Source organism: Tenrec ecaudatus, chromosome 6 (genome assembly GCF_050624435.1).
Source record: "Tenrec ecaudatus isolate mTenEca1 chromosome 6, mTenEca1.hap1, whole genome shotgun sequence".
Lineage (NCBI taxonomy): Eukaryota > Metazoa > Chordata > Mammalia > Afrosoricida > Tenrecidae > Tenrec > Tenrec ecaudatus.
Window position 1 is genome coordinate 980097 of NC_134535.1, and position 12521 is coordinate 992617.

The 12521-nt window shown below is 53.2% G+C and overlaps 1 protein-coding gene across 1 annotated transcript in view; it reads left to right on the plus strand.

Annotated features, from left to right (window-relative positions):
- TTLL8 (tubulin tyrosine ligase like 8) overlaps nucleotides 1–12521 on the plus strand; it is an 85348-nt gene that overhangs the window by 39948 nt on the left and 32879 nt on the right. Inside the window, exons 9-10 of the mRNA XM_075552598.1 lie at nucleotides 3309–3498; nucleotides 9976–10124. Coding sequence (XP_075408713.1) covers nucleotides 3309–3498; nucleotides 9976–10124 — 339 coding nt within the window. The remainder of the gene's footprint in view (nucleotides 1–3308; nucleotides 3499–9975; nucleotides 10125–12521) is intronic.

Consider the following 12521-nt stretch of genomic DNA (forward strand, 5'->3'; position numbering starts at 1 on the left):
ACGGGGGTCTCCGATTCATAACAGTAGCAAAATGACAGTTCTGAAGTAGCAACGGAAATAATGTTATGGCTGGGGATGACCACCACATGAGGAACCGTATGAAAGGGTCGCGGCATCAGGAAGGTTGAGGACCACTGGAGTCGAGGAAGACACTGGACGGGGTGCAAGAGTGAAAGTCGATCAGCCTGAAGACTGATATGCACACCATTGGATCGGTACACGATGTCTGCTGACATACCCACAATGCCCACCTGCGGTGATGGCGCTCCGTCAATGGATCTGTCTTGGAAAAAGGACGGCCGAGTGCCCCCAGAGGCAAGGATGGAGAGACTTCAGACATGCTGTCCCTGGAGAGGGTTTCCTGCTTGGTAAAGTGGAGGGGCAGCAGATAGAGAACGGCCCTCACGGAGATGGGCCGCAGCGGCGATTCACTGTTGCACGGCCGTGAGAAGGGTGCCAGCCGGCAGTGGGCGTCACTGGCCCGGTGGCACCTAACAGCCACAGCCACATGAACAGATGCTTCGATAGACCTGCGGGTGGCCTGGGTGAGGGGAGGAGTGGGAAGACACCCATAAATACATACGTAGGTGTGACAGGATATTTCTAACGGGCTGATACCTTGGCTGCAAAGATAGCCAGGAGCGTGGTGGAGCCAACAGGGCCCAACAACTTCTTAGCCGTCGCCACACACACTGAGGGATGAGTCCCTGGCCTGGACACTTTGCTCCGTTGCCGTGACCTAGACCACAGTCACTGTGCTCCACTTGCTTCGGCGAGTAGCGGATCGGGTATTAAGAGCTCAGGCGTGGCCAGCTGAGGTACAAATGTCGGTGTCTCCCCATCAAGAGGAAAGAAGTGACGAGAGCCGGAACATACGTGGAAACAATCAGTTCCATGGACTAATGAGCCCCACAAACATAGGTCTCCACACCCCGGAGACTGGAGGAACTGGATGGTGCCCAGCTGCATCTGCACACTGCCCGGAAAAGGATCACAAGGGCAGGTCCTGGGTCGAGCGGACAGAACTGAGCGCCGTCCAGGAGACTAACGTCACTGGTTTATAGGCTGTGGCCGCCAGTCACCCTTCAGGCTCAGTTTTCAACCCCATGAGAGAGCTGTGGGGGGATGATGGCATGAGGGGGTCTGAACACCTGAGGCTCTTCCGCCCTTTGAGGCTGAAGGACAAAGGCCAGCGGGCTAAGAAAGGAGGACAGAAAACAGGGCACGCAGGGGGAAAGTGGGGTAAATGGTGTCACCTCGAGGGGATGGCACGAATGAGCTGTTGAACTTGAACCTAATTGTTCTGCGGCCCTTCACTTTGCAGTGGCCAGTTCAATGTAAAAGTATGAGCACGAAGCACAAGGGGGCTGGGACGTGCACCGACTCGAAGCTCTGCCCCTTCCTCCAGACTGTGTGCTCAGCTTCCCTTTCCAATCTATACATTAATTTTTTTCACGATTTTTAAACTTAGATTTAGCTGAAATTTCAGTTGCTCTAGTGCTTTTCTGCTTCCCTCACCATCCCAAAGCCTGTTGCATTTGATGCCACTGATATTTGGTTTCCTTTTTCCAGATAAATGTGGCATATGTTAATTTAAATAGTTTTTTAAATAGCTACTAACTTTGAATCAATACTGAAACTTCTTTGGCAGATTTGTGTTATCTACATTTCATGATATTTCCCCAGTAGTTTGGTGATATAAAATGTACATACTATACACTTCATAGGTAAGTCACTTTAAAAAAGAGCTGTGTGTGCATAATCACATGAAGTTCTAGTGCACCCTCCCTGCCTCTGCAGTCATTCTTTGCTCCCCTTTTCCTCAACCTCCCCCTCATCCCCAAGAAACTATGGCATCAGTTACTGTCTATGCACCCACGACTTCTGTGTTTCATAAACTCAGAAACAACAGAAACAATAAAAAAATGAAAAAGGCAGAAAGAACAGACCACTAACAATATTAAAATAAGCCAGAGAGATTATTTTCTGCTGTGGAACAAGCAAGAAATATTTAAACCTAGAGCAAATTCGGGCTGGGTCAAGAGGGAGGTCAGTGGACCAGATATCATGTTATACCATAGTGCCATCTACCATAATCAAGTTTAAGATGATCTCTGTCTCACATAGTAAGGCTGTTCCCATCTCTCGACTCTGGACAAAGGTTGGGGTGTGTGGGGATGGGGTGTCTACCACATGGTAATCTACATAGATACTCTGCGGATGGATTCTGGCCTCCCACTGTACTCGATAGCTGTCTACAAACTGGTGTTCACAACTTAAGCTCTAATACTTTCTCCTTCGCCATATTTGGATTTTGTTCTTGTCATCTTTGGACCACACAGGCTGGTGTGCTTCTTCAGTGTGGACTTAGTTCATGCCTCATTTAGATGACTGCTTGCTTAGCTACAAGGCTTTAGGGCCCCAGACACTGTTCCAGTTGATAGCCATCTGCTTTCTTCAGCACACTTTGCTGTGTGTCGAGCAGGGTCATGTCATAAGAACGAAGTGTTCTTGGGTTGGAGTTAGAATTGAATGGGAGCCCAGAATCCCACCTGTTGGCCACAGGTTTTGTACAACTCTGGTTTTAGTTGTTCTGTTTCTGGTTGGCATAACTTGGCTTTGATCTTCATGATTTAAACCTCTTATGGTTTTTTTTTTTAATGTGTTCCTCTTTGGTTTTCCTGTAACCTCCTAAGTGGAATGCATAAACTACTGTTAATTATCTTCTTTTCATGATAAGATGATTAAAGTCTATTAATTTACCTCTAAGTACAGCAGAGGACACTACCATAGATTTTGAATACACCACAGTTGGTGGAATTGTTTTCATGCATCTTCCAAACAGCTCCAGCTCATTTCTGGGTTCCTCTTCCTACTCGGTAGCTACTTGGCTGGTTGGTTGTTCTTAGCCAATCTTCCACATTCTTAACATGGGGGCCAGGCTGCTGTGAGAGGTCTAGGCCATTGGAGATTTCCTGCCACCTGTATAAGGGATGCCTGACTTGCTGTTCCGTGCTTCCTGAGACCCACCAGTGTTTTGAAGCTTCAGGGTGGAGAGTGAGGTGCTGTGTGAGAAGTTAGGAGCAGGAGGGCCGGTTACCTGCTCCGGTGTGAGTGTGCCGTCCAGATGGCTGTAGAGAAGCCGTGTGGCACAGTAGGAGTGGGGCGGACTCCATCCAAGGAGTCTGGCAGCTCCCTGCCCTCTGTCTGTCCAGTACCCAGGGGACTCCCCTCTACTGAAAGGGGGGGATTCTCTAGCCCTCCACTAGGGGCATTGTTCACTCCATGTGCCTGTCCTTGGGTTCCAGATGCTGAGAACACTGGCACCAAGTTGCCCACTGGCCTTTCGGGGCAGCTCATTGATGCGGCGTGCAAGGTGTGCCAGGCCTACCTGGGGCAGGTGTCACACGAGGATATCGACATCTCCGGGGATGACGCCGAGCTGCTCACAGAGGAAGAGTGGAATGACCTGACACAGCAGTACTACTCCCTTGTCCAGTAAGATTCACTCGCCCAGGGGATCTCGGGGTGACTGCGGGTCAGTGCGGCTCAGAATGGGGGACCAAGAGCATCCCAGGGAAGTGTAGCCTGTGGGCGTGAGAGGGTGACGCCCCTCTGGGAGCACCTTTAGGTGCATTTGGTGCCTTCCAGCCCTTTACTGTCTGGTATCTATCACTTTTAGGGACAGACGGGAGGGGACAGGCGCTCCTTTGTAGCCAGGCTGCCTGGCTTGTTCTTGGAACTCGGGGAGGGGCCGATACAGTGGCGCTGCTCCCCCTCATACCAATGGTGCTGCGGTCCAAAGGCTGCCTGAGCCTTCCTTCGCTCCCTCGGGACCCAGGTTCCAGCCCCCTCTCCCAGGGGCCAGCAGAGAGAGGATCCACGTTGGAGAGCGGGCTAGGTTTGAACTCTGCCCACAGCCCACCCCTGCCATCCCTGGAAGTTGGTCCTCTTCTTATTCCTCGTCATTGCCTTCTCCAGAACGAATCAAGCAGGTTTTCATCTTTCATTCTATTATGCATATACAGAGCGGGCTCACCCAGTGTGACGAGACTTTATGTCTGTGTGGTCTCCTGTGTGGTCACCTGTGGAGTCACCTGTGTGGTCACCTGTGTGGAGCTACCTGTGTGGTCACCGTGGAGTCACCTGTGTGGTCACCGTGGAGTCACCTGTGTGGTCACCTGTGGAGTCACCTTGTGGTCTCCTGTGTGGTCATGTGTGGAGCCACCTGTGTGGTCACCTGTGGAGTCACCTGTGTGGTCACCCGTGTGGTCACCTGTGTGGAGCTACCTGTGTGGTCACCGTGGAGTCACCTGTGTGGTCACCTGTGGAGTCACCTGTGTGGTCCCCTATGTGGTCACTTGTGGAACCACCTGTGTGGTCACCCATGGAGTCACCAGTGTGGTCTCCTGTGTGGAGTCACCTGTGTGGTGATCACATCCATCAGGATGAAGGACATTGCAGCCCCACAGTCTTCTGGTAGCTCAGCCCCATCAGAAGGCCCACCCCACTGCAGGTCAGCCCCAACCTGGTTCTCTCCACGCTGTCTGCCTGGAGTCCAGGGTTTGCACCTGGCCTGTGGCTGCCTCTGCTCCATGAGAAGTCTGCGAGCAAGACTCCCCCCTGGGCGCCCATTGCTGCGTGGTCCATGTTGTTGAGACGTGTCAGTTTCAGTTCTGGCGACCTTTTGTGCAAGCATCTCCATGGCGGTCGGCGTGTCTGCCCTGGTCAGGCTGTAGTGCAACCACGAGCCTTCTCCCTCTCTCCTGAGGCCCTGTGGTCCCACAGGGGTGAGGTGGGGGGTTCCCTCATGTTGTTGACCACCCTTGACCAAATGTGGTGCCCTGTTTTAGTGGCAGGTTTTTCTTGACAGGCGTTGAGGTCAGTGAGAAGAAGGCTGTCTGTCCTCATGTGTAAGGAGTTCATGCTGCAAGACGGGCTTGCTCGTCCGGGGGCTCGCAGTGTACCCGTCTCCTCGTCCAGCACCCTCAATCATGTGCAGCCATTCTTCTCTGGCCTCCCTTTGCTGATGTCCAGCCTTCGAGGGCGTAGGAGGCGCCTGCAAAGCCCACAGCATGGGTCAGGCGCACCTGAGACACCAACGGCCATCTTTGCCATCCTGAGGTGGGTGGCATGTGGTGGCTTCCAGTGTCTAACAGCTTCAAAGTGGCTCTGCAGGTCCACCCTGGACAGCTGTGCGCATGCTGCTCATGGCCACAGACGCCACCAGCTGTCTGTCCACCTCCCCACTCCGGCCGGCGCGCGCCCTTCTCTGATGGCCAGCTGCGTCAAGAATCGCCACTCTGCCTGTGATTTGTCGTTTTGTTCTGTTAATGGCACCGTGTTGGTATTTTAAGTAGTGTTTTTTTACTGTGGTGAAAATATACCCAACAAAAAGCAATTTCTTTCTTTTAAAAGTTATTTCTACACCTGACATTGTTCTTCTTCAATTAGTGATTTTAAAAAATGAAGTCCAGTTCATTCATGTGTTTCTACTCTCTGAGGACTAAGGTGCACCTGACCCAAGCCCTGGTATTTTCAGCCACCGGCTCTGCACAGGAAAGGGGTGCTGAGTAAACAAGACTGAAGAAGAGTCGAGGCCTTTGAATGACGGTGTCGGCAGAGAAGATGGCCAGTGCCGTGAACTGCCGGAAGAACACACCCATCTGGCTCGGAAGAAGCAACATCAGAATGCTCCAAGGTGGTCAGACTCTGTCTCGTGTGCTTTGGACCTGCCAGGAGACAGGGGAGGACATTGTGCAAAGCGGAGGGGCAACGAGAGAGAGGCAGGCCCTCGGCGAGGTGGACTGATGCCGTGGTGCTCACATAACAAGGCTGTGGGGCGGCCCTGGGATCCTCTCCAGAACGGTGGCTGTTTCCCCTTCCAGCTCCGCTGCACATGACTCATCTTGGATTAGCTGTGTGTGAGTAAGACCCGGGCGCCGGGCTCTCTCGTGTACACAAGCAGCCACTCCGGATGAAGAGTCCGCCGTTGCTGAGGCTTGCTCCTGGCCCAGAACCTGCTCTGCTTCGAGGGCTGTTTGATGTGCGTTTGGGGCGCCCGTGGGGCTTGCCGTTGCCAGGAGGTGTGCTCTGTTCTGAAAATGCTGGAGCATGTTGTCATTTAGGTTAGGCCCATTGACAATATCGTTCCCATCTGCATCCTGACGGGCTATCCTGCCTGCCATTGGAGGAGTTCTGAGAGCGGCGGGACAAATGCCTGCTGGGTCGGAGGGACCTCCGACAGCTCTCTTTCAAGCTGAGGGCCTCTGAGTGGCACAAGCTGTTTGACCCCATAAGTTTGCTGCTTCATCCTGCTCAGAGGCTCCTTAGGTGGAAGGCCTGCCAGTCTGCCTCTGAAAGGTGTCAGTCTTGAAGTCCCCACAGAACAGCTCGACTCCCAGTGACCCAGAGCGCAACAGGACAAAGCATGGCCCGTCCTGGCCATCTTCATGATTGTCCCTGTGTTGAGCCCAGCCAGCCAGCCACTGTGCCGTCCATTCATCCAGGGTCCTCCTCTGCTCCTCCAAGCATGGTGGCCGCTTGCAGGACTGGACGGTCCTGACAGCATGTCCAAAGTACGTGAGACAAAGTCTCTCTATCCTCACTTCCAAAGAGCGTTTTCGCTGGACACCTTCCAAGACAGATTTGTTTGCTCCCTGGCTGTCTGTGGCACTGCCAATGTCCTTCGCTGGCACCGTCGTTCAAATGCAGCGATGCTTCTTCGGCCTTCGTTTTTCTAGGCCCAACTTTCGCAGGCACCGGAGGCGATGGGTAGTGCGTGGCTCAGGTCAGGCACGTCCCTGACCTCCACACTGTAGAGAGGTCCCGGGCAGCAGAGTGACCCGATGCAGCTCATCGTTTGGATCTTGACTGCTGCCTCCATGAGCATTGACTGTGGGTCTAAGCAAGACAGAACCCTTAACAATTCAATCCTTTATTCATTTTTCATGATGTTACCTCTTGCTGAGAGGATTTTGGTCATAATTCCATCATACATGGATTCGTAATTGAGTCATAATCCACACTGAAGACTCCAATCTTTGATCTTCATCACCAAGTGCTTCAAATCCTCCTCACTTTTAGCGACAAGGTGTGTCCTCTGCATTTGACAGGTTGTTGATAAGTTTTCTTCTAGTTGTCCTTGGATTATCTCTTCTGACCGAGTACAGATCAAATAAGTACGGCAGCAGGATACAACCCTGATGCACACCTGTCCTGATTTTTCATCTATGTGGTATTCCCTTGTTCTGTTCACACAGCCGCCTCTTGGTCCATGCACAGGTTCTGTGTGGGCGTAATGGGGTGGTCTGGACCGCCCGTTCTCAAGGCAGCTCATAGCTTGTTCTGGCCCACACAGTCGAGAGCCTTGGCATAGTCAATAAAACGCAAGAAACATCATGCTGGTCTTCTCTCCTTTTAGCCAAGATCCATCTGACATCAGCAATGTTACTCCTCCCTCCTCCTCCTCTGCTCAGTCGACCTGAATTTCTGTCCACCACCATGAAACTACCATAGCTGTAGGAGAATGGGGAATGCCCTAGGAAGGACCAGCTTGGGTTCCCCCCACCATTACCCATCCTCAGTATTTGGTCATGGGTGCCTGATTCTGAATTTGTCCTATGCCTTCAGAGCCCTGAAATGGTGTTTGAACAGATTTGTCTAGTCTGATGGAAAGCTGTAGCTATGGGGAGAGGGAGCCCTCGGGGAGTGGGTTTCGGATTGGTCTGCCAAAGGAAAAGTGGGCCGTTTGAAGGCACTGGCCATTCGGTGGAAGGAAGGTACAGTCTGCTCCCATAAGGACTTACAGCCACAGGGCCCTATGGAGCAATTCTCTGTCCTAAGTTGTGGAGTTGAAACCAACTCAGCGGCAGTGTGCTTGGAGTTTCGTGGGCAGACGGATCCCTGGGGTGCAGCTGTTAAGTGCTGGACTGCTGACAGAGAGGCCAGTGGTTCCCGCTTCCTGGCTACTTGGTGGCCGTCTGCTTCCACAACGATGCACAGCCTTGGCGACATGAGGGCTGGCCTTAACAACCGTGTCGGCGTGGCTCGCCTCTCACCTGCAGGGTTTCTTTGAGTTGGAATCGACTTGCTGGAGGTGAGTCTGGGGAAAATTGGCTGAGCTGCTCATGCGACCCCGCCAGACAGCTTGGCCCTCCTGTTGGTTGTAAGGTGATTTTTGTTTGCTTGTGTCAGTCTGTTCCTCTTGAGTGCTGGCATTGAGAACAAGGGGCTGCCACATCACGGGGGCTGGGCGGTGCTTCCTTGTATGGCACGCAGGGTCAGTAGGAGCTGGGACCTCTGCCTCAGGAGAGGAAATCCCTGGAGTCACCACAGGACCTGGATGCGGTTGCCATGGGGATGCGTGGGTGGTTGCATGCTTGCCCACAGGGCTCAGGGCCCCACTCAGCTCAGTCTTTCTCCCAGGGAGTCACTTGTGGTTTCAAATGGCAGACTGCACGGGGAGCAGCCAGTGGGTGACCAGGACACCATGACGTGTCCCTTGAACTCACCGATACGGGGATATGGAGCAAGGGGTAATGTTGCTGCTGTCAGACGCATTCTGGCTGGAAGCTGAGAATAGCAAGGCATTGCTGTTAAATCCTAACAAAGTATGGATAACCTTAGAAGAATGGGAATTCCAGAACACTTCATTGAGGTCCTGGGAAACGGGCACGTAGATGCTGAGGCAACTGTGGCAACAGGACAAGGGGATTCTGAACGTGGTTCACCATCAGGAAAGGTGTGCCGCAGGGCCGTATCCTCTCAGCACACTAGCACATCATCAGAGAAGCAGGCTTCTGTGAAGAAGTGCAGCATCGGGATGGAGGAAGGCTCATGCCTTAGGCTGGATTGTCAGAGAAGCAACCCAGCGACCTCGTCTACGTACAAGAAAGAACTTCACAGCAATAAGCCGTCCCAACCCCAGTCCAACTCAAGTCCACGGGTCCAAGGCCAGCGAGCCTCTTCAGATTCTCAGAGCTGCAGGACAACGCTGCCCTAGGGGACGCAGGAACCAGAGACCACAGGCTGATGAGTCCAGGGTCAGGTGGATCCGAGGTCCGAGGAAGACCGATGTGTTTGAATGATGGTGCTAGAGAAGAATATTGACAGTTCCACGGATGGCCAGAAGGACAGACAAAACTGTCCCGGAAGCAGTACAGATGCTCCTTCGAGGCAGGGATGGTCAGATGTCATCTCACATCCTTTGGATATCCTTTGGACAGGTCCAGGAGAGACCAGCCCCTGTAGAAGGACATCATGCTTGGTAAAGTAGAGGGGCAGCCAAAAAGGAGGAGGATGCTCACCGCAATGGGCAGACGGACGGACACCGTGGCTGCACCAGTCGCCTGGAGTGTAAGGACCACGGTGAGGATGGCACGGACTGGCGGTGCTTTGCTCTCTCGTACACCGCGTTGCTGTGAATTAGAACCAACGCCACAACAAACCACACCAAGGGAGCCGTTTCTTTGAGCAGAATCTCTCTCCATGTATATACCCCTGTGTGTGTATAGGCAGGAGCTTCACTGGTTCCGTGTCTCTAGAATGCCCACTCTAAGATACTGCCAAGGAGCCCCGTGGTTGTGTCGGGCGCTTAGCGGTGGATAATCCACATGGCCACCCACGGGGGCTGGGGTTCAAGTGACAAGCAGACTTCAGGGCTGCCAGGCAGCTCCCCAGGCCCCTGGTGCTGAAGGGCTAGAAAACAAACTCAGTGGGCAGTGAGGACTTCCTCCAGAGAGGCCACGGGGCCGCAGCCTTGCTCCAGAGCTTTGCCTGGCCCGGGCACCAAACTCCTCAGACACAACTCAGAGCCACATATTCATGCTCCATGTACCCCACCCGTTATTGCCATCAGTGCCTGAGAAGTGAACTCAGGGCATGTGCCCAGGTGCCCCCAGGTTGGCTGGAGAAAGTTCCGGGCCTGCTGCCCTCCCTCCTTCCTCACGCCGATCTCTGACTCTTGCCTTGTAGTGGTGACGCGTTCATCTCCAGTTCCCAGAACTACTTGTCACAGTGCCAGAATCTCCTGAACAGGATCGCGTCCATCAACCCACAGATGGAGATCGACGGGATCCGGAACATCTGGATCATTAAGCCTGCTGCGAAGTCACGGGGCCGCGGTGAGCCCCGTGGTGTGGCTTTTCCCTGGGGTCCGGGGGCTGTGCTGGGAGGAAGGACCGTGATCATGCATCCCTTCACATGCTCCGCGCACCCACTGGGGTGCCTCTGTGGGCACAGAAAGCCAGCTGGTTGACGCAGACTGCTAGATGCCAAGCTCTGGGCTGGGTTTGGGTTCTAGGGGAGATGCCTGCACCCTATGAGGAGTCATGATTATACCCGGGAGGTGGGGGCAAGTGTCGGCACGGACACGAGCCTTCACAGCGGACACTCCCCACACCGTGTGGGTTCAGCTTTCTAACATTGGATGGTGGTTGGTAGGTGACATTGAGCCTGCCCATCTCATAGAGACCCTGTGTGACAACAGAACCAACACGGCCTGGCCCTGCACCACCCTCACAATGGTTTCCCCCATCGTTGCAGCCATTGGGCTGATCCACCCTATTCGGGGCTTCCTTACCAAATATCATGTCCAAGGGACATGTGGTGAGGGCTTGACCTGCTCCTTGCTAGAGTGTTCCAACTGCACTCCTTAGAGGACAGCTTCCTTCCCTTCTTCCTGCACTCGGTGGCATATTGACTGTTCGTTACCAACCCCAGATGTAGATGCGGGTGATAGATTTAATATTCTTCACCAACACCATTCCTTAAATACGGCAGCCACTCCGACTTCTCTGTCTGGCTTGTCCTTGCTGATGTGGCGATTGAAACATGAGATGGCTTAGGTCAGGGGCACCTTGGTCCTCGGCAGCGTCTTTGAACATGTTCAAGTGATCTTTGGCAGCAGATCTGCCCAAAGTCATATGTTGTTTCATTTCTTGACGGCTGCTTCCATTGGTATCGATCGTGGATCCAAGTAAAATGAAATTCCTGGCAACCTCGATATTTTCTGCGTTTATCACCAGCCTGTCCGGTTGTGAGGATGTGTACGTTCTCGATGTTGGGGCATCGTCCCTAAGGACAACAGGGTTTCCATCTCCATGCGTAAGTAGGTGAAGTCCTCTTTGCTATCAGCAAGCAAGGCTCTGTCATCTGCACATCAGATTGCTGGTCTTCCTCCAACCCTGATGCTCTGTTCTCCATCGTGAGCCAGCTTCTCGGACGGCTTGTTCGTCCCCCTGGTGGAACAGTGTGGTCAAAGGACACAACCCCAAGGCACCTTTTTGGATTTCCAACCATGTTGCAGCCTTTTGTCTGTCCTCATGGCTGATTCCAGGTCCGTGTCCGTGTCCCACAGGAACACAATGAAGTGTTCTGGAATACTGCTCTTGTGCAATGTTCGTAATCTGTTATGATCACACAGTTGAATGACTTTGCATAGTCAATAAGGCATGGGTAACCATGCTCTCCTTTCACCTAAGAATATTTCATGAGAGTTTCCTGGTCTGTGGTGTTGTCATTAGCTTACACCAAGTTATCTCCCAACCATGGCGACTCCGTGCTCTACAGGATGCAGTGCTAGCTGGCCTCGTGCCATCCTGTGGTCGGCTGTAGACTGGGCCATTGAGATCTATAGGAGTTTCTCATTGGCAGATTCTTGGAAGTCTATCTCCCAGCCTTTCTCCCTAGTCTGCCCCAGTCTAAAGCCCCACTGGGATCTGTCCGGCCGCATCACAGCGCACAAGCCCCTGCTGACAGACCGCTGGTGGCTGCACGTGAGGCCCACTGGCTAAGAGTGGAACCCCGTCTTCCATGTGGGAGGTGACAATTCAACCGCTGACCCACCATTGCCACCTTCCCATCGACGTCCAGAAGTCAAACTGGTCTCCAGACGGATCTTCCGGTTGATTGCATTGCTCAATCTTGGCAGGAGATTTGGATCTCGGCCAACCTCTGGAGTGGGTGGAGGCCTTCCATCGCCAGCAGCAATGGCACCCGGCCCTGGGCTCTGCAGAGCTCGTCCGCCAGCGGCAGGCAGGGCAGCAGAGCCTCCCCCCTCCCCAGATCCGTCTGCGGTGGACGGAGCTGGTGTTGTGCCTCGTCCTTTTGTGTCTCATCCATCACTCTACTCTCTCATCATTCCCAATCTCTCGAACAGACACGGATTTCCAGGGTGGCTTCCTGTCTGCTCTCATGAAGATTCACAGCCTTGGAAACCTTATATAGGATTGCTATGTGCTGGGATCAATTTGATGGCAGTGTGTCTTTCTCCCTTGAGTTATTTTGAAATCCCCCCTCTCTCTCTCCTTCTCTGTGTGTGTGTTTAATTCACAAGGTTTAGTGTTATGGGATTTCAGGTTTCCCCCCCCCTAATTTGTGATTTATTACATTTTTGTGCTACATGAACATCTTCCATCTCAAGCATTCTCGCCTCCCTCGGCCTACTCGGCCCGGCTCCCCGTTAGTCCCCCTGGTGTCTAACTCCAGCTGCTTCCAACCCCCTGCAGGGCTCCCTTGAG